The sequence below is a fragment of the Misgurnus anguillicaudatus genome, unplaced genomic scaffold, assembly GCF_027580225.2.
Source record: "Misgurnus anguillicaudatus unplaced genomic scaffold, ASM2758022v2 HiC_scaffold_28, whole genome shotgun sequence".
NCBI lineage: Eukaryota > Metazoa > Chordata > Actinopteri > Cypriniformes > Cobitidae > Misgurnus > Misgurnus anguillicaudatus.
The window spans coordinates 2,408,542-2,431,711 of record NW_027395278.1 but is presented as its reverse complement, the minus strand read 5'-3'; the positions used below and the strand labels follow the sequence as shown (position 1 = coordinate 2,431,711).

The 23,170-nt window shown below is 35.8% G+C and overlaps 1 protein-coding gene and 1 long non-coding RNA gene across 10 annotated transcripts in view; both read left to right on the top strand.

Annotated features, from left to right (window-relative positions):
- The window catches only part of LOC141349036 (dystrobrevin beta-like), a 69,260-nt gene that overhangs the window by 3,207 nt on the left and 42,883 nt on the right, over positions 1–23,170 (top strand). For 6 of the 7 annotated variants that reach the window (XM_073864725.1, XM_073864729.1, XM_073864728.1 and 3 more), the window contains 7 exons: positions 596–676; positions 2,563–2,776; positions 3,327–3,412; positions 6,216–6,370; positions 6,465–6,570; positions 7,408–7,574; positions 17,706–17,827. In XM_073864725.1, coding sequence (XP_073720826.1) covers positions 596–676; positions 2,563–2,776; positions 3,327–3,412; positions 6,216–6,370; positions 6,465–6,570; positions 7,408–7,574; positions 17,706–17,827 — 931 coding nt within the window. The remainder of the gene's footprint in view (positions 1–595; positions 677–2,562; positions 2,777–3,326; positions 3,413–6,215; positions 6,371–6,464; positions 6,571–7,407; positions 7,575–17,705; positions 17,828–23,170) is intronic. The other variant, XM_073864724.1, reaches the window with a different exon arrangement.
- LOC141362568 (uncharacterized) lies at positions 10,504–13,924 on the top strand. 3 transcript variants are annotated; one of them, XR_012368306.1, is made up of 3 exons: positions 10,504–10,567; positions 11,142–13,506; positions 13,673–13,924. It is a non-coding gene; the product is annotated as an uncharacterized lncRNA (long non-coding RNA). The 3 variants fall into 3 exon arrangements; XR_012368304.1 differs by having other exon boundaries at positions 11,142–13,924; XR_012368305.1 differs by lacking the exon at positions 10,504–10,567 and adding an exon at positions 10,586–10,701 and having other exon boundaries at positions 11,142–13,924.

Genomic DNA, 23,170 nt, shown 5'->3' with positions numbered 1-23,170 from the left:
GTGTTGGGGTCCATTAAAATGAGAAAAATCCAGGAATGTTTTCCTCAAAAAACATAATTTCTTCTGGACTGAACAAAGACATCAACATTTTGGATGACATGGTGGTGAGTAAATTATCTGGATTTTTTTAAAGAAAATTGACTAATCCATAAACCTAAGGTTATAAACAGGGTTTAGAATGAAGATAACCCAGGGTTAAGCGCAGTCTAAAAAGCCCTAGAGTTAATATTTCCAGTTCTGGTTTGAATTTAAAAATTCAAATCAATAATCACAATTAAGTAGTTGTGTTCTTCTTTTTAGATAATCTAGTGTGACAACTTACCCCCCGATGGGGCAAGTTGTCATAAGTGAACATTCTCTTTTTTTAGTCTACAACTGCGTAATGAGATAAGGTATGAAAATGTAATGAATACAACATATGTGCCTAAGACTTCCTTCTTTCATTCGATATGAGATTTATACCATTGTGATGTATGGTGCTCAAAAAATGTTAGACAGTGTGAAAAGTGTGACAACTTACCCCGCTCCCCTTACTGACTACATCCCTTTGCAACTTTAAAGTGCCAAAAACAATAATGTATGTCATTTTCAATAGGGGCACAGAACTTTGATGTTATTCGTCTCTCAACGTACAGGACGGCATGCAAGCTGCGATTTGTTCAGAAAAGATGCAACCGTAAGTATTTTTTTTGTAGATGTGCTTTGTACATTTTCAAATGCTATTGGACCACATTACTGGAATAGGGCAAAATAAATGTAGGAGTAAATATTTTGTAAAACCATTCGGTGTAAGAATTTTACTTTGCATGACTTTATTATTACAATATTAAGTTAATTCCAATAAATTGCATACTGTATATAATTGTAATATTTGATAATCCCTCAACTGAAGACATTATTGTAATGTAGGCTAGATCAACAAATCATCATGGGTTATCAACTAGTCAGACCTAGAGTCCAAAATTGATCCGAATATCGCCCCGATTAATCTACCTATTCATATATATATATATATATATATATATATATATATATATATATATATATATATATATATATATATATATATATATATATATATATATATATATATATATATATATATATATTTAAGTTTCAATAATTTCCCTAACGTTTTATAAACTAGTATCTAATATATAGTATATTCTCTATAGAATCAGCTAATAAGGATTTTTTTCTTCATAGGACTGGACTTTTTCCTCTTATTAAAAGTAGGGTTTTTCTCCTAGGAGTTTTTTTAACCCCTAGGGAGTCAGCTGACATTTGCTTAACTTAGAACTCTCTTCTATACGTTACATTATTACTACGCTTGCTACGGTTTAATCTTAGCTGCTGTACTCTGCTTCTTATGTGGTCCACCGTTTTTTTTGTGTTTTCTCCTGCTTTTATTAATGTAAAGCTGGTTTATAACTATTAAACCATTGTAAAAAGCGCAATATAAATAAAATTGAATTGAATTAAACAGTTCATGGTATTCAGCTCATCCCTCATTTGGCTTTTCTTTGGGGACGAATCATTAGGTGTTCGATTTTAAGCAGTGATGCGCAGATCGATCGGCGTCTGACTTGATTCAGTGCATGTCAGTTCGAAATTTTGTCTGACTTGGGATAACGCAAGAGGGATTCAAGACCAGACGACTGGTTCAGGCAGCACAGCTTCTCTGAGAGTAGCTGCAGAAACTCTCATGACGACCAGACAAGAGCTGTTTATTCTGTCATCTTCAGTTCCATTCATGCTCACAGATTTATATGTTATAACAGTGACAACTTCGTTTGTATGATCGTAAAGAAGTCATTCACCAAAATATTAAAATGCCATCATGTTATCTTCTTTTGCGGGAACCAACATGGTAAAGCTCAAAAAAGACACCCATTCAACATTAAAGTAATCAAAAAGACTCTAGTGGCCTTATTTATGTCTACTGAAAAAAAGTGATACGCTTGTAAGAGATATTTTTAGCTTATTAAGCAATTAATATGTCGCAACATATCCATTGAAACATACAGTTCATTGTGGTAAGTTCAGTATAGGCCTATGCAGGCACGCCAATAATGTTAATTCTCATTGATTCTTGTGTATCTTGTGACACGAGTTTCACGAGAACCAATAAGATTCAATGTGGCCCTTCCGAAAATTAACCATGGTTTTCTGATTTTTACTGTAGTAAAACCTTTGTTACCACAAAATAACTATTGTTTATTTTGGTTTATAGTTTTCAATAGCCATTAATCTATGGTTACTGTAGTAAAACTACCCCGAAAAAAAACTATGGTTACTACACTTTTACCACAAAAAACATGGTTAATTTGTTTATGGGTGAATTTGAGCACACTTCTTTGAGCCTCATTTGGGTAGTGGAAACTCGGCTGCTGTGTTTATACCTAATTTGTACATGTAGGTTTAAAACGACTCTTTGTTAGCTGCTTATTTGTATAGAAAAACAATTTATTTTCGACTACTTACATATTAAACTTTTATAGTTTGAACTTTTTCTGGAGTCCTCTATTTATCAGGTTTAATCTTGACCTCTCCCTGTTGCAGTTCACCTGGTGGACGTGTGGAACATGATCGAAGCCTTTCGTGATAATGGCTTGAGCACATTAGACCACAACGCCGAAATTAACGTGTCACGCCTGGAGACCATTCTGTCCTCCATCTTTTACCAGCTGAACAAACGGCTGCCCACCACCCACCAGATAAACGTGGACCAGTCCATCGGTCTGCTGCTGAACTTCATCGTGGCTACTTATGACAGGTGTGTAGATGGGAGGGATGTAGATGGGATGTAATACCAACACAATTACATGGCTACTTACAGTAACTATTTTACAAGGTGGCTGCATCGTAGGAATTTTTACGGCTGAATTTTAGTCGTATCCCATTTGTATATTTATGTTTGATCTGGTTTTGTCAAAGTGACATTGGGTTTAGGGGTGGGACTTCATTATTGACTTTCTCTAATAATCTAATAATTGGTACAGTTGGTATGGTATAGTTTGTTAAAGCGGTACATATTTGCTTGGACATTTTACGGTACATTTACATGGGGTGAAAGCATTAACGCTTGATGGAAGGCTTGTCTGAAGCGTGGCCAACAGCCAGTCACAGTGGCCGCAGCACATGCTCCGTTCTTGCATAAACATAATTGGCTGGCTCCCACTAGGTTATTTGCATAAGGCGATCTGGTTGGCTGACGCACGCGTTGGCGCTTGAAAAATTGAGAAATGTTCAGATTCTGCCGCAACGTTGACGAATCCATAATTTATAAAACTTGATCTTCTGATAATGTGTTTTTTGTGTTTCAGTGAAGGCCACGGGAAACTTACAGTGTTTGCCATGAAGGCCATGTTAGCTACCATGTGCGGTGGTAAAATACTTGACAAATTACGTTGTAAGTATTATACTTGTTTAACAACTATTCAAGAGGCACTTACAGAGAAAAAAAATTATTTCCTAACCCTGAGAATCATCAGCTGCGAAACCCATGCTTTACAATATTAAAGGACAAGTTCGGTATTTTACACTTAAAGCCCTGTTTTCAGAGCATATCATTGAACACCCCTGACCACTTGATAAGTTTCACGTCTTTGTAAACGAAAGTTTAATGCATTTTAGAAAGGATTGTTCCAGTGCACCATTAAACCCATTGTAAAGGTAGGAGCTGAAACACAAACACCCAAATATTTTCGAAATTTCAGTCAAAACGGTTCTATTTCATCATAAACAATCTGAAAACAGGGCTTTAAGTGTAAAATACCGAACTTGTCCTTTAAGGTGTATGGTTAGCATTAAAAATATAGATGTAACTGCTAAATTGCCATTTTTTCTTTGCAAAAATGTATTACTTTTAAAGGTAAAATAACATAAATCGTTTAAACCTACAGTATTTTGGAGCCATATCATATGCACAATCTTGAAAGGGCACCTATTGTCCGATTCACGTTTTTTTATTTCCTTTGGTGTGAAAGTGTGTATTAGTTAGGGATGTGCATCGATGCATCGCGTTCCCATTAAAAAGACCTGTCTAAAATCGATTCTGAATCGTAAGGCTCCGATTCAGTGTTTCATGCACAGCTTGTGCATGTACTACGGCTCCGTGATCAGGAAGGAAGGAAGGAAGTCCTTATCAATTTAAAATCACTACGAGTTTGAGTCGTTTATAACGTGCATTTAAAAAAGCAACACTCGTCAAACACAATCATTTAAAATATTATTTATTATCATGAAAATACCTGAAACAATCTGAAGAACAGCGATATAAATATGCCTCTATATATTTCCTGGAATAGTAGTGATGTTACGTTCGTGAACGAATCGTTCTTTTTGAACGAATCTTTTAGGTGAACGAATCGTTCTCGTTCACGCCATCCATTGACTCATATTTCTCGTTCACTGAAATTTCCCTCCCTTCTTGAGGAGCACGGACAAATGAAGCGCGGCTTTCTTTCTGCCTTCAAAGAGTGACAAAAGTACAAGCCGATGGCAATCGAATATGAGCTGTGGCCGAGCATATGATTGGCTAAACGTACTGAATGAATACGCCCTTCACTGACCGAGCCGCTGTTTTGAGTCTGAACGAACGAGAGAGAGATCGCGTTCTTAAACAAACTGAATGACTGGTACAAGTTACAACTTAATGAATGAGAGGGATCTTACAAAAAAGCGAGTGCAATGTAAACAATGCCAATCACTCACAGCACGGGAGTCTTTATTTACAACAAATCCAGATTAGATGTACTATAAATGTACGTGTGTCTTAATATATTCTGTAGCTTGATTATGCTTAGTATTTCACAATTTGAGCTTTATTTAAAACTAATGAGTTTTTGCAAAAAGTCTTTCATTGTCTTATAACACATAATGACACACATCTTCGCCACCTATTGGCGTATTTATGTAAAATTAAGAAATGGTCACTGAACGAATCAGTGAACGAATCTGAACAAATCATTTTGGTGAACAAACTGAAAATGAACGAGTTACCTAAATGAACGAAAATTTCCATCACTATGGAATAGTGTTAGTAATGCTACTTCTTCTGTGGCACAAATGGTGTTTCTAAGCGAGAGCGCCCCCTGGCTTTTGGATGTGGCTGCATTTTACCGTAATTCATTCAAATTCATTCATTGAGAAAACGCACATTTGCTCGATTAATTGTCACAACCCTAGTATTAGTACATGTTAACGATATGCAAAAGGTTCAAACCCCAAAGTAAATGATGACGCGACTTATCGTCTCCAACTTAAATCTCTTTTCTTGGACTACAACAAACACACGGATTGTAGGCAAAAGTTTACTTCCTGGGATTGGTGATGTAGACAAGACCGACATTATAAAATTTGCAACCAAATCCTTGCAAGGAGTGTCACGTTTCCAGCTGACATCAGAGGCATTCAGGCCAATCACAAAGTACAGATTAGCTGGCCAATCAGGGACAAGAGCTTTTCAAATTTGTGCGTTTCAGGAAGAGAGTAAAATCTGGAGCTACAAAAATGTATGGTATGTGGAAAATAATATGTTTTTTAACCATAAACTACGCAAACACATTGCATTATACCAAATACAAAAATAACGTTGTTTTTAGCAATAAAATAGGTGCTCTTTAATTCAGAAATATAAACAACATGAGTTTTATCCCATGTTCACTCAGTGTTTGGCACCCCCTTCTGTACATTAGGGGTAAACACAAAATTGCAATTTCTAACTAACAAAATATTGAAATCTTTGCCAAATGGTCACGACTCACTGAGATTGTCCTCTTAAAGGAATAGTTCACTCAAATAATTTACTCACCTTCATGCCATCCCAAATGTATATGACTCTCTTTTTTAGTTAAACACAAACAAATGATTTTATATTAAAATGCCATCTTGTTTTTTTTCCCCCAATTTCTCCAAAAAGAAAGTATAATAATTGATGTGTAAAAATTAAACGTTTAACATATAGATGACCTCAATGCTAACAAACTTGGACTAAAAATGGACTAAAAGCTAAATGGACTAAAATATTTCATGGAGCTTAAATGTAAGTTCATGTAAAATATTTGTGATCTCTGTCATGGGCAATCTTCAATATGAATTTCCTATTTATGTTGCAATTAACATAAAATAATCCTCATGCATTATATATGATTGATATGATTTGTAAATGACAAAATATCAATTCTCATCGTTTGTTTGACTTTTTCTTTCAGATATATTTTCCCAGATATCAGATTCCAACGGGGTGATGATCTTTGCCAAGTTTGACCAGTTCCTGAGGGAAGTGCTGAAACTCCCTACGGCAGTGTTCGAGGGACCTTCATTCGGTTACACCGAGCACTCTGTGAGAACATGCTTTCCTCAGCAGGTGACTACACTAATCTCATTCAGATAGCAGCGATTCGTATCTTATTCAGCCTGTTTAAGCTTTTACTGAGAGTGTCTTATCTGTTGTTTGTCAGAAGAAGATCTTGCTGAATACGTTTTTGGATGTGTTGATGGCAGATCCACCTCCGCAGTGCCTCGTTTGGCTACCTCTCATGCACCGACTCGCTAATGTAGAGAACGGTACGAGCTGCGTTTGGAGGCGTGTGAGATTGTATGTGGGTTTTTACAATCTGTTTCACATCGGCTCGTGTGTCTCGCTCTCGCAAAAGAAAAGTTTGATGCTGGTTTGATTTGTGGCATACTGTTGTTAAACAGTGTGTGGTAAGTTACTTAAAAAGTAATTAACTACGAATCAACATGCATTTAAATCAGACTGTCTAAAAATGTATTGCATTACTAATTAAAGGCACAATATGTAGGATTTTTTGCACTGAAATATCCAAAAATCACTAGCACAGTGTTTTAATTTTTTTATTTGTGTACTTACATGATCTCATATTTTTCCAACAATGTTTGAATCCAGAGAAATTAGCAATTTAAAGCCGCCTTCATAGCCAAGTCACTACGTCACGTGAGGCAAATCTTTTTAAAATTTAGAAGAAGGACACAAATACTCGTGGCCGATTTTTTAAAGTTTGCTTAAAATGAGCAGGCTGATGCTCTCGCCTTACAACAGTCGTGCTAATAAAAAAAACACCGCCTGCTTGCAACATCCTCTCTCTGCCTTCCAGCAGACCCCAGAAATTTCCATTTTAATGTGATATTTGTTAGTGGGTTTTGCAAATATTTAACCAATAAAAGGTATTAAAAAGTGCTTGTCAACTTAGACAAACAGTAATCATTTAAAAACTTTTCTAAAAATTTTTTTTTTCTGTGAGTTAATTTGGACATACAAGCGTTCAGAAGGACAGAAATGATATACAGTATATATACTCGGTACATTAGTTAGGACACAGCTGAAAATGTGTTTAAAATGAAATGTTTGCAATGCCTTGAATGCTTTTTTATATATTACAGTCTTCCATCCAGTGGAATGTTCATATTGCCAAAGTGAGAGCATGATGGGTTTCCGGTACCGCTGCCAGCAGTGTCATGGTTACCAGCTTTGTCAGAGCTGCTTCTGGCGTGGTCATGCCAGCGGTCCCCATAGCAACCAGCACCAGATGAAGGAGCACTCTTCATGGGTACGTACTGTCTCTTTAAAGGGACAGTAAGTAGAGTTTTAAGTGTTTTTTTTAATCAAAATCAATGTCTTTATTCATAAATATGTCCTCGTTGGTGTCAAATGACCTCAGTGATCTGACTTTTCTTTCTAAGCTTAGAATTTTTTCTCTTTACTTACATTGAACGGGTAAGTCCAAGGAGGCTTCCATGTCGTTCCGCCGTATTGATAAACTAAAATAGCAGAGAGGGACACAAAGCACTAGCCTACCAACGCATTTCCACAACGTGTTTCATTCAGAACACATGAACTAGCTGAAACGGACAAGGAGATCAGTGATTACATAACTGCTACCGTAGTTGCAACACGCATTTGGAAAAGCGAGGCGCTAGAGAGCACTATTCGTTTGAATGCAAAATACGATTTTTCCACTAGATGGGGTAAATCCTACTTATTGTCCCTTTAAAGGTGCAGTGTGTAATTTTTAGAAGGATCTCTTGACAGAAATGCAAATTAATATACAAAACTATATTAAATGGGGTTTTTACGGACAAACTAAGTTATCTTCAACAGTGATATGTTTGTTCTGTGGCGGCTAGTGTACTGAAAAAAATGATTCATTGAATTTAATCAATTTTTTTTAAGGTAAGTGGTTGCAATCAATTTATTTAAGCTACATTTAAACAAAAGTTTTATATTTTATTTTACGTTACTAATCTTTTTTGTTTAAATGTAGCTTAAATAAATTGATTGCAACCACTTACCTTTAAAAAATTTATTAAATTCAATGAATCATTTTTTTCAGTGTAGCTTCTCTATGCATTTCAAAAGTGAATGGTGAGCAATTTGCAACCTCACGACTAGATGACACTAAAATCTACACACTGCACCTTTAAGATATCAAGCTTTTATTAGTGCACATATTTTCAGCATAAGTTATATAAGCATAACACTTTACTCTCTCTACTGGGTATGCAGTGCATTATGGAAAAACTAACTTTTTACATGTAATCCCGTGGGTTTTACATGGGAATTTACATAGGACATACATACAGTCGTGAGAAAAAGTGTTGGCCCCCTCCAGATTTTTTTATGTGTTTGCATATTTTTTACACTTTAATGTTTCACATCACCAAAAAATTTAATCATTTGTCAAAAATAACACAAGTGAACACAACATGCAGTTTTTATTATTAAGGAAAAACAAAATACAAACATCCCAGGTAAAAAAGTAGTATACTTTAGTGTATTAGAAATATAATTGAAGTACATGAAGTATAAACAAGTATGCTTCTACTTGTTGTACTTAATTTAAAGAGTATTTAATATGTACTTTTTAAAAGTATACTTCCAAAAAGATGCAATTAAGTTCAACTTAAGAGTCCAAAAAATAAGTATACTAATTTACCAGTAATTCAATTATCTTTTAAACGTACTTTTTGAAAGTATACTTCCAAAAAGATGTAATTAAGTTCAACTTAAAGGCCAGTTCACACTGGTCAGACAACTACCAACTCCAACAGACACCAACAGACCCAACAGACACCAACAGACAACCACATTCTAAAGTCTCATTGACTTTGATCCAACAACTGCCAACAGGGGTTTCACACTGGTCAGACAGAGTCCAACAGACGCGTCTGTTGGAGTCTGTTGGAGTCTGTCTGACCAGTGTGTAGTGGCCTTAAGAGTCCAAAAAATAAGTATACTAATTTACCAGTAATTCAATTATCTTTTAAATGTACTTTTTGAAAGTATACTTCCAAAAAGATGTAATTAAGTTCAACTTAAGAGTCCAAAAAATAAGTATACAAATTTACCAGTAATTCAATTATCTTTTAAATGTACTTTTTGAAAGTATACTTCCAAAAAGATGTAATTAAGTTCAACTTAAGAGTCCAAAAAATAAGTATACTAATTTACCAGTAATTCAATTATTTTTTTAAATGTACTTTTTGAAAGTGTACTTTGTTGTCAATGTATTTTAAATTGTATAGAAGTTTATTTTTTTTAAGTGTATTAAATTTGACATACTTAGAGTGACAATTCAATATACTTATGGGAAGTATATTTTTTGGAAATTAATTGTTAATTTACTTTTTTAGCGTACTATGATCTCACTTCATTAGAAGTGTGACTTCTGTACACTTTATACAGTACACTCTAAAATAAGTGTATTTTTAGTTGCATATCAGAGTACTTTCATAAAAAACCGTTACAATAATAAAATGTAGGCTATACACTGCATGAAAAGAGCTGTATCCGGACAAATACGGATGGGAAATCCCTGCTAAACCTTAGGTTTGCCAGATAAATGAGGCAGAGTGCTTGGAAACGTAATACTCAGAAGTAAACTCGTGAAACATCCAGATATCTTGTGTATATGGATGTATACAGGAACTGGTGGAAGTTTCTAGGAATCCTCACAGCTGGTTGTAAGGAGTGCTGGTTGTGAGGTGTGAAGGGTTAATGACAGAGGTGCTGTCTCTGTTTTCAAAGCTGGGTGGGGGGTTCAAGGCAGCACATAACATAAAAACTGGATAAAAACATTATATATCTACAAGTGTGTTTACTAAATACATGTATTATTATGCTAATGTAATTTAATTGATAAAGGTTTTTTTTATTAAAGAAAATCTGAGCATCACTCAAAATAACTGTCAACATGTTTGTCAACTAAACATGTTTTGTAAACGTTATACATTTTATAAAAATATTTTATATTTTTATTATTGATAAAGTATAAAGAACAAATCAGTGTGAAAACGCAGATTATAAAAAGTACATAAAGTGCCAGCAGAGGATCCAAAATAATGAAAAAAAAAACATCCAATGCATCTTGGAAATTGTAGTCAAAATACTTCTACAGCAGCATGCTACAGCACCAACGCCAGGGCAAAAGACTCCAATTCCCAGAATGCACCTGCACCCACCCATTCATTCCCACCAATCAGGATCAACGGCATTATTTCAAACCGCTACTGACTCGTTTTCATGCTAAACAGTACAGCTGAGGTAAGTTTGACTTTAATTCCTTTACATCGCGCATATCTGTTCCATATTTGTTCCTATTTTGTTCTTCACTGTGATTATTTTTGTCTTTATGCGAGAAGTGTTTTAATTTAAAGCACACACAGGAAACATTAAGAGTAAGTTATACACTGTACACAGTAACGTTAGGAACTTAAACATGCGGTTTTTCAGTGAGCAAAGTAACATGCAAAATGCCTGATAAACGAATCAATTCGATGTTTTAAAACTTTAAAAATAAAACGGCAAGATTACTTGTGTTGGAGATGTTCAGCTAACTGTAACAAATGGCTCTTTCTGCTATTTTAAACGATAACCTTAGACGATCTTCTGTTGTTTAAAAGCTCATTGCTGTAAGCTAGTTCTGATAGATGCTGCTTATTTTGCAAGCCTGTTTTAATAGCTTTATTCTGTTTAGTAACCAAGCCAGCTTCACTTTAAGTTTAAGATAAACTAACGTTAGATGCTGTTGTAAAGAAGCTTGGAGTCAAAATATATTTTAAAGTTGTATGATTGTCTTCTTTTTTAATATGATGTCTATCCATGTTTGTGTTTACAGAGGTCATGTACGTTACCATGTGGTCGACCTTGCTGACGCTGAAGAGGTTTCTGTGTAAAAATGATGTAAGTTAAGTTTAATCTTTTAATTTAATATTGTTTTAATTCATGCCCATGTTATGCTGGCTACCAGTCAAATATCGCATACAATTAAAATACTATTAATCACCAATAAAACCTTAAATGGCCCAGCACCTTCCTATCTTAGAGAATTAATATCAGAATACAATCCGACACGTACACTGCGGTCGCAAAATTCTGGTCTCTTAATTATCCCTAGAATATCAAAAGTGTCTAAGCTCTGAAATGATTTGCCAACTGATATCTGTGAATCAGACACAGTCAATCACTTTAAATCTAAAGGGACACTTCACCCATTTGTATTAAGCTTTGTATCTTTAGAACCCCAGTCATGTTTTTGAATGGTCATGCATCATTTCCTGAGACAGGAGAAATACAGATTTCCGTGTTGCACTTCCTTCTTTCAATGATGTAAAAATTATAATTTTGCATCATTGAAAGAAGGAAGTCCAATATCTTTGTTGAGGTGGTGAGACTACAAACACCCCTATTTTAGTCAAATAGGCACCAAATTCGAAATGTATGTTACATTTCCACTACAAATATGAGACACTTTCAATAAAGATTAATGTTTCTACAGGTGAAATGGTCCATTAAAGGATAATTCTGGTATTTAACACTTTGAGTCTTATTTCTGGTTTGTTTTGGATGAATTACAGTGATGGACACTGTAATTTTGACAATGGGTCGTGTCTTGAGTCTTTTGACTCGTTTAGAAGCGTCTCTTGACTGCTTCAGAGTGGAAGTCAAGGGTCATGCACAAACATGTCATTAAAACAACACTTAACCTTCATTTTCAAAACTGTCCCTTACGAAAATTAACCATGGTTTTATTGTGGTAAAAGTGTAGTAACTATGTTTTTTTGGTCAATTGATTACTATGAGCAAAACCATGGTTTTACTACACTAACCATGGTTTAACTATGGTTTTTGAAAACCATGGTTGTCAAAACCATGGTTATTTTGTGGTAGCCATGGTTTTACTACAGTAACCATGGTTTTTTGGTCTTAACTGTAGTAAAACCATGGTTAATTTTCGTAAGGGGTGCTACTCACCGAGTGGTTCGTGGTGTTCGTTGATGATTAAAAACAAGTAGTGTAGCGAAATACAGTTTCTGTGGTGTTTTATTTGGCATTTTGTAAAATTCCATTGACTTCTCTTGGAAGACTCATTGCTCGCTGATATATCACTCTGCCGCCGGAAATGGAAAAGGGGTCTGTTTACATCTGGTTGTAGTTTTTTCGCTCGGTTTCTCTCAGAAGGCTAGCATGAGCAGAGCAACTGTGCCCTCGGAGTAGGGCACAAATTTTTCCCATATTTGATGGCTCAGTGACCAGCCTTAGGTTTGAAGTTGAGCTCGATTGTGACTGTCTATACGCTAGACACCAAGTTCCGTTCAGCATCCTTGTAAGGTAAAGTGGTTGTCGCCATCAAGTGTTCAAGAGTGTGCTAACGCTTCAGACTCAAATATAGAGCGGAAGTATATACGTGGTTGTGAGGTGTCTGAAAAAATAGATCCACTATAGCAAATAACACGGATTGAAATCATACATTGCTCTGATATATTTGTTTTTAATCATCAACGAACACCACAAACCACTCTGTGAGTAGCACAGTTTTGAAAATGAACGTTAAGTGTTGTTTTAATGACATGTTTGTGCATGGCCCTTGACTTCCATTCTGAAGCAGTCAAGAGACGCTTCTAAACAAGTCAAAAAGTCAAGACACGACCCATTGTCAAAATTTCAGTGACCATCACTGTAGTTCATCCAAAACAAACCAGAAATGAGACTCAAAGTGTTTAATACCGGAATTATTCTTTAAGACTTTTTTCTTTAACAAAGCATTCACATAATTTGTCTAGTAAATTATATTTATCTCGCAAAAATTAGCTTGTAAGGAACAAAGCATTCACATAACTCGTCTGGGTAATTTACTAATACCGCAATAGCTAGCCTGTCTGGAACCGAGCAGATATTAAAACACAACACTGTGTGACACTTGCATTACCTGTGAATGGCCCCTACGCTAATAGGATTTTGTTTCTCTCTCCCTGTCCTGTCTCGTCCTCAAACCCGAGGACATTGAGACAAACAGACCAGTTCCGGCTGCCGTGGAGGTCAACACACCACTGATCTACTGGCTGCCCTTCAACGTGATGCCCAGCCGATGCCTGACCACCGACGGAACCCGTTAAATCTCCTTATCCGTTTACATCCCATCAAGCAACATTGGCTTAACTTAGCACCCTCTTGAATAGGAGACATTATTCATTTGCTCGCTTGTAAAGTTTATTCATAGCTGCTGTATTTTGCTACTTATATTGTCTGTCAATTTTTCTATGTTTCCCCTGCTTCTTTTAATGTAAAGCTACTTTGAAACAACTACAAATTGTGAAAAGCACTATATAAATAAAATTGAAATTGAAATGTCTCTTTCCTGTTTTACAGATGCAGTGAGGGAGTGATTCCCCAACATCGAGGTGGCAGAGATCCGGGACCTTCTACGGAGGAAGTGCAACAATGCCAGTTACAAGGCCTCAAGTAGTTCAAATCAGAGCTAGATGTCCATATAGTACAAGTTGTTCGCAATTGTTCTCTTCCCGGCATTTCAAAGAAAGTTGACTGTTTAAGGTTCCCCATTTTGCCAATATCTGTTTTGTGTGTTACTTTTGTGTCATTAATAAAGATCCTTTTTTTAAATGCAGTTTGTAATCTGTTTGTGTGCATTTGAACTGAATTGTTATATAATACACTTGAAGTGTAATAGCAATATTCATGCTTACGTATAACAAAATGGGGATGAAAGTACAAATTAAATATACTTAAAATATAAAAAATACAGTATAATAATATTGCACTGAAAGTATGTGTCTATGATGTTTAGGTTATAATTGAAATTCACTTTAAAAACATTATTATTGTCATAGTGGGACACTTTAAAAGCACTAAAAATAGTTAGGAAGTGCATTTGTAGAGCACTTGAAATATTACAGAGGCATACTAAATTAACATAGTTTATACTAATTATAAGTATGATAGCAGTATGCACAAAATGTACTTAAACACAACTATAATTTGTGCTGCAATGGCTTTTTAAGTGTATTTCCATTAAAATTGCAATAGTACTGTAAGTGTGCTTAATTACTCATAAATCTTGATTTTCAGGAGTGTATTTTAGTGCACTTGAAGTTTAAAAAAAGTTGTTCCATTTTAGCATACTATTTACACTTGAAGTGTAATCAAATAGGTGTTAAGTTGAAGTTAATACATAATTGAGTACACTTAACTATACTTGGATTTGACGAAAATAGTACAAAATCTAGAAAATATACTTAGTACACTTTTTTAAAGTATATTTTTAATAGAATTTTTTTTCACCTGGGATGGCTCTGTGTGAAAACTGTTTGTCCCCTAAACCTAATAACTGGTTGGACCACCCTTAGCAGCAACAACTGCAATCAACCGTTTCTCATAACTTGCAATGAGTCTGTTACAGCGCTGTGGAGGAATTTTGGCCCGCTCATCTTTGCAGAATTGTTGTAATTCAGCCACATTGGAGGGTTTTTGAGCATGAACCTTTTTAACCTCTTTGACTAGGCCACTCCAAAGTCTTTATTTTGTTTTCCTTCAGCCATTCAGAGGTGGACTTGCTGGTGTGTTTTGGATCATTGTTGGATCATCCTGTTCCAGAACCCAAGTTCGTTTCAGCTTAAGGTCACAGATGGCCGGAAATTTTCCTGCAGGATATTTTGGTAGACAGCAGAATTCATGATTCCATTTATTACAGCAAGTCTATCAGGTCCTGAAGCTGCAAAACAGCCCCAGACAATCACACTATCACCACCATATTTACTGTTGGTATGATGTTCTTTTTCTGAAATGCTTACTTTTACGCCAGACGTAAGGGGAAACGCACCTTCCAAAAAGTTCAACTTTTCTCTCGTCAGTCCATAGAGTATTTTCCCAAAAGTCTTGGGGATCATCAAGATGTTTTCTGGCAAAACTCATACGAGCCTTTATGGTTTTTTTTGTTCAGCAGCAGTTTTCTTCTTGGAATTCTGCCATACAGGCCATTTTTGCACAGTCTCTTTCTTATGGTGGAGTCATGAACACCTATCTTAACTAAGGCAAATGAGGCCTGCAGTTCTTTGGATGTTATTGTGGGGTCTTTTGTGACCTCTTGGATGAGTCGTCGCTGCGCTCTTGGGGTAATTTTGATCGGCTGGCCATTCCTGGGAAGGTTCTCCACTGTTCCATGTTTTTGCCATTTTTGGATAATGGTTCTCACTGTCATTCACTGAATTCCCAAAGCTTTAAAAAAGGCTTTTTTCCTTTTCCAGTCTAATAGATCTCAATAACTTTCTTTCTCATTTGTTTCTGAATATCTTTGGATCTCGGCATGATATGTAGCTTTTGTGGATCTTTTGGTCTACTTCACTTCGTCAGCCAGGTCCTATTTAAGCAATTTCTTGATTGCGAACAGGTGTGGCAGTAATCAGGCCTGGGTGTGGCTAGAGAAATTGAACTAACCCACTAAACACAGGACGTTGGATAGACGTGCAGATCATGTCTATATTGGGTCCGTCGGTCCATGACCAATTCTGGACATCTATTTGATGTCCAAACTAGGTCCACTATTTGGACGTCCAACCATGACCCTACTTGGACGTCATATTTACGGGCAACATTTGACGTTTGAACGGGGTGATTCTTTGGACGTCATTTGGACGTCTATGACAGGCCTATGTCTATATTTCATGATTAGGCCTATAAAAATGTGTTTATTTACAAATATCAGGATTGTTGTACCAACATGATTAATACTTACGAATAGTCTATATTATTTATACAGTACTGTTTTTTCTGCTTTCTTGAATTAAATACATATTCATCTAAATTTACATTTAAAAATCTGTAATTAAATGTGTAGTTTGTTATATTAAAAGTATATGATCGTACTAACAATTTAACATGAAAATATTATATATATGTGAATACATTGTCATACATTGCCTTATTTTTAATGGGAAGATATGGCCGTGTGGCCAAGTGGTTAGCGAGACTTGCTTGTAACCCAGAGATCGGTAGTTCGAATCCCGCAGCCGGCACGAAATGACTAAAGTGTTTTGGTGTTGCAATGGATGGGTGAACTGCAGAGACAATCATCTCTTTTCGCTTTTTTCATGTCTATTTTCCTACGGATGTCAACCTTTAGACGTGCAGAAGACGTTGAAAAAAAGACGTCGCCTGGCGTTACAAAACAACCCCTTTTATGGACCGGATTCGGACATCCAAAAATTACATGAAAAAGACGTCATTCCAACGTCACTTTGCGCAGTGGTGTGATAAACAACAGTTAAGTTATGTTTTAACAGGGGGCAAACACTTTTCACACATTGCCATGTGGGTTTTGATTTTATTTTCCATTAACTCTTTCCCTGCCATTGACAAGTTAACTCGTCAATTAAGAGAAAACGCTTCCCTGCCAGTGACGAGTATTTCCGGCTTTCCACAATACTGCTATTATCCACCAGATGGCGCTCTTCCGCAACTTATAAAACCCGGAAGTATCGCCATTGGGCAAACAGCCGTATGTTGTGTCAGTTTTAAAGGTGCATTGTGTAATTTTTAGAAGGATCTTTTGACAGAAATGCAAAATAATATACAGAACTATATTATCAGTGGTGTATAAAGACCTTTCATAATGAACCATTATGTGTTTATTACCTTAAAACGAGACATTTTTATCTATATAACACAGAGGGTCCCCTTACATGGAAGTCACCATTTTGTGCCGCCATTTTTCTACAGAAACCCTTAACGGACAATTTCTTTTTACCAAGTTGTCTCCAACGATAAAATGTTTGTCCGGTGGCGGCTACCGTAGCATGTCTATGTGTTTTAAAAGCGAGGGGTGAGCCGTGGACTAAGCCATTGGTTGCAATTCGCAACCTCACCACTAGATGCCGCTCAAATTTACACACTGCACCTTTAAGGATCGCTCTGCATCTGATCTTTATATGTTGCTAGTTCACAGAATGAAACAAAAATGATAATATTACTTAAATACCAATAAATAGTAAATTCTGAAGGTATTTTGTGTTTTCTATTAAAAAGTATTTCTGCCCTGATTCAGTATTTGAAGGCTTCGTGTTGGTAGCAGCTAGTGAGTTATTGTCCCAGAGCTCAGTCACACTGCTGGAAATTACAGCTTGAGAAACAATTCACACAGCCTCCCAAATCCAATTATAATAGTGCTATTTCTATATCTTACCACAACTCGATAACCTCAGAGCAAATTTTTATTAACTCCTAATGAAATGATGTATAATAAAATGTTCTTGCCGAGTCTATGACTTTATACGTAGGAATAAAATTTACTTAAACTTATTTTTTTGTAGTTTGTATTTGTTCGTTTTATTACACGTGAAGAATGTTTGGTGTTTTATAGCTTCTGGGGCTTGTTTTTCTGATTTTGCAGAAGTCTCCAGCAAAGAAACTCAGTCATGCCATCAGTAAATCTCTGGGCTGTATGCCAATCGGAGAGCCTCCTCACCCAGTTTTCCCAGAGGCGGCTGAAAGACCTCAGGACCTGGTGCACACGTAAGTTTACTGGATTGCCTAACCAGTCACATCTCTCACCTCCCTCCCTGCTCTTGACTACATAAATGCTACATTTTGAGGACATATCTAAATATTTGTAACATGAGTACAGTATATATTGGTGACTGTTTCCAAAATTGTTGGTGGTGCTTGCTACTGTATGACAGTCTTGCTCATGCTTAAATGTGCAATGTGAGACTTTCAGAAGGATCTCTTGACAGAAAAGCAATATAATATACATAACTATATTATCAGTGGTGTATAAAAACATTACATAATGAACTGTATTGTTTTTATTACCTTAGAATCAGCCATTTTATTTACATACATGGAAGTTGCCGTCATGTTTCCAGTAGCCTTAAACAGACAAACTGTTGTTTGTTGTGTTTCCTCCTTACGTTGTCTCAGACGATGATATGTTTGTTTTGTGATAGCTACCGTAGCTTCTCATTGCGTTTCGAAATTGAGGTTGGTTGCATTTTGCAATCTCACCACTAGATGCCGCTAAAAACCCATACTGTACCTTTAAGGCTAGTTTCTCAAGCATTCAAGACTTTTTTTGTGTGATATCATATTTGGTTGCTGTCCATGTATGCTGGGGTTTCCAAAGAGTTTTGCATGCTAAATGTCTAACGTGATTGTGGCATTACACTGGAGATCAAATTTTACAGTATACTGTGTGCATTGCAATTGACATGTCCTTTCAGGCTCATGGTCAGTGTTTTTTATTCACACATCATGGATTCTTCTAATGCACCTGCACCAGTGGCCGGTTGCATAAACCTTTAAGACTAGTCTTAAACGTTAGTCATGATTTTTTTTCTTCGAGGCTGATCATACCTGTTTTAAGTATGTTATATAGAAAGGTAGATTGGTTTAATTTAAATACAAATAATAAGACTGATTAGCCCTAACTAATTGCTAGTTAGTCAGACTCATTGTTAAGACGCAGCTCCTAACGTCACGGCTATGTTTATGCAACCGGATCCAGGACTGTTGCTTTTGTTATTATTGTACAAGATGGGATTGTGAAATACTGTAATAACCTGAAAAGTCAGTGTGACACATCAATAATTTATTTCTTCAAGTAACACAAATTTGCAGTTCACCAAACTTGCACGGAAATGCGATATTTTTTCATTAGTCTGCTGCATTTGCATGCATATAAATGGAAGTCAATGGAATGAAAAGTCCTGTGTGACAATGGATTTAAACATAGCAGCACAATGCTTGACATTGCATGGTCAAAATGCTTTGTTCAGAAAATTACAACAACTGTTTGGCTTTTTGTCTATAGATACATTTTAATGTAAGTCTGGTACTGAATGATAAAGTTCAATTAAGGCCTCTCTAGACTATTTAAGAAGTTTTCGACTGCATTACTGCTCATCAATATAAAGGATAAAATTCTTATAACATGAGATCAAGATTTGTATTACTTATTAAAGAGCACCTATTTCATTGCTAAAAAACATAATTATTTTGTGTATTTGGTATAATAAAAAAAACATTATTTTCCACATACTGTAAATTTTTGTAGCTCCAGATTTCACTCTCTTACTGAAATGATTGACCTGTATACCTCTGACGTCAGCAGGAAATGTGACGCTCCTTACCATGTTTGAAAGATTCAGTTCCTAACAGGAGTTAACTTACAGGCTGTGAGTACGAATCGGGAGGAATTGTGATAATGTCCGTCTTTTCTACATCACCAATCCCAGGAAGTAAACTGTTGCCAATAATCTGTGTGTTTGTTGTAGTCCAAGAAAAGAGATTTATGTTGGAGACGATAAATCGCGTCATCGTTTACTTTGGGGTTTGTACTTTTTGCATATCCTTAAAGGCAGGATAGGCAGGAATTATCTAAAAAACGTTTTTACAAATTTGTTTAAACTGTCTTTACTTACCAATACATAATTAAAATGTAAGTACTCTGAAAAAGAGAGTATAAAACTCGAGTGTCTGTAGACCTCTCACGACTGTTTTAAACACAGCTAATTATTTCCATTCGGGACGAAACAAATTATTGGCTTGCGCGACTATAACTCTCTCTCGCGACCATGGCACCACCCCTGTTGCTATGGGATCTGCCCAGACATGCGCACACCCGATTGATTTGAACGTACACGAGGCACTCTAGGAAGAGCAAAAGTACGGCAGAGAAAGAGCATTCAGAACTCACAGTACCTGCATATGCAGTCAGCGATGGCAAACAAGGGAAAAAAAGGAATAAACGAAGAAATCAAAGGAGAGTCGACGATGTGGTAGCGGTATTGTCTCCGGTGTGTAGTCCTCATCAGAGTCAACAATGCTTTCATCACGGAAACTCTTACATGCAAAACACCATATGTTATGAATCTTCCACGAAATTCACCTTCATCACAGTGTAACTGATGGTAATAAAAAAACTTGTATCAATGCAATCTGTTTTTAGCTTTGTCTTATAAATATAACTAGCTCGTTTGTTACCGAATCAAACAAAATATATTTTAAACTTTACCAGTATCGATATGCTAGCTTAATAGTGAGTACTAAAAGCCATCCTATTTGTTTATATTCATAGTGATCAAGTTAGGTGTGTTATTACATGTGATTCTGACATGATGTTACTACATGCACCGCGCTCCTTCCTCTCCGCTTGTCTGAGGTAAATGCTTCTCCCAGCAGAGCCGGTAGGCGTCGCGCGTTCATGTGTTTTGGGGGCGTGGCTTTAGAAGAAACCCAGAAGGGAGTAGTGTAGTGAATGGAAAAATTTGCTGTGTTTAAAACAGTCGTGAGAGGTCTACAGACACTCGATTTTTATACTCTCTTTTTCAGAGTACTTACATTTTACTTATGTTTATTGGTATATAAAGACAGTTTAAACAAATTTGTAAAAAAGTTTTTTTAGATAATTCCTGCCTATCCTGCCTTTAATATTACTAATACACACTTACACATCAAAGGAAATGTAAAAACGTGAATCGGACAATAGATGCTCTTTAATATTATTGTGTTTCTAAATTTGACGTATGTAAAATCTAAAATGTGCATAAATTTCAAGTAATTTTTTTGTTAATGATCAGTCGAAAACATCCTTGGTGCACTGCTTTTACCAATTTGTATTGCAGGATTTTGTACCATCACACCAGTATTTTTTTAGAGTAGGCTCATTTATTCCCAAAAGCGAAATTTTGGAAGGTTTAGCATATTCAATATTAAATGCATTTGTAATCAGGTCATAATAATTGATATCACGTTCTCTTGTCTGTAAAATTCCACGTCATGTTTCTTATTACTATAGCAAGAGTGAATATTGATCTACAGATCCGTCATGGGAAAGAAATATAATTAGAAAATGCCAGGAAGAAGGATTTTGTGTGTAAAAAATATATGGGTGTAGTTTTCTCGTGTGGTGCATTATAGATATCAGGGATCTGAATCAATCTTACCAGACCTTCACAGAAACCAGGCCTGGTCTTTAAGTAGTTTGATTAACTCACGCATGAACTTGAAGATTGATGAATACCATAAAGCTACGATGCATATGAGCCCCTTACTGGAGGAAAAGTGGAGAAGATTTACAGTATTCATTTCTTTTGTGATCAAATTATAAGCATTATTCGATTGCGAATAATATTAAGTATCATCATTAAATATTAGTGCTTTGCTGCTTATAGTGTGTGCACTGTGCATAAGGGAAATATACAGCATGTGTGTTTTACTTTGAATTTAAGACTACAACAGATAAAACAAGAATTAATGAATTACTGTCATAATTTCTCAACATTTATACCCGGCCGGAGTGGGATTCATTTTCAGTCCTGGAGTTTCATGCCTTAAACCGGCACACTTTAGTTCATGACTGACTATATTAAAATAATATTATTAAATCCTAAGTCTTGCAATAGTGCACTGTTCTATGCAGCCTTGCTTTTTTAAATATATTGGCTGCGTCCGAAAACTCAAGGCAGTGACTGGTTGCCTCGCTGCCTCATGAGGAAAGTGACTTCGGAGGCATGAAGGCAGCGTAACTGTTAAGCGTCGCCGTCCCGAATACGGGACACCTAAGTTTGCATTAATATTGTTGATGTAAATTTTAATCTATCACTACAAACTATATATCGTTGGAAAGGTCTAAGCCTACAGAATAGGCATTTCAACAGTGTTTTATAAAATAAATTATGTAGGGAGAGTAATTGATTCATTTATGAAGAGAGTGTGCCTCAAAACATTTATTTTCTGCTAAATGTCACTGTCCCACCGGCAGGACGACTACATTTACTTCAGTGTTTGCATATGAATTCTTATCTAATCATGACAAACTGTATATTGTTTGAAAGCTCCAAGAGTGTAGATTTAACTCAATAGGGTGGGGTGACGCTTAAAAGGTTAAAGACTTTCGGACACACTTCAAAGGCAGCGTGTTTGAAATATAAACAGAGAGCGCCTTTGTGATAACTAATCACATATTTGAAAACTACAATACTCATTTCTCGCTAGAAATGCAATTAAAAGGTGTAAAAAGTGAAAATCTACCTTTATTTACACTAAATTTGTGCTCCAGTCGCTTCCTTGGCCGCCATTTTATTTTTTTGAACTCGACCAGGCTCGACCAATCACATTCTTATTGTACGCCCACGCATAGGTATCTCAGGAGACAGGAAGTAAACCTAACATTGAATTCGGACATGCCTTAATGCCTTGGAAAGCCGATAAAAGCTCAGAAGGCAGCAATTTAGAGTTTTTGGACGCAGCCGTTATTTCCAATTCAGTGCAAATACAGCAAATACAATTATGCTTTTGCCATAATGTTAGATATTATATTATTATTTAATTAAGGGAACGTGTTTATGTTTTCCCATATATTTCCATTTTTTTACAGGGTTTATACAGAAATCCTTGAGTTAAATTTACTACTTTTTACTACCTTTTTTACTACCTTCAGAATATTTTTTAAAACCATCACGACACTGAATTGCAAGTGTTAATCAGCGACCTTTCTATTATTTACACAGATTTTGACATATATAACATACAAAAAAGAATTAAAGTGAAAAAAATTCTTTTGACTGAAATATTTTTCAGGCCAAGTCATATTCCTTTACCTAACACTTTATGTAGGCGAGACCAATAGCATTTTAAGGGGAGATTTTTTTGCCATAAATTCCATATTGAAGTCTCATGTGGCATATAGCTAGCTGTAGTTTGCAGGGCATTTCAGATTAAGGCGAAACAGCTAAATAACTCACTATACTGTATAAAAAGAAAACATGAATATCACCACCTTTAATGAATCTTTTATTAATTATTTATTAATTGTAAATGTATTTATTTTAGCATTTACTAATAATTTTTTAATCA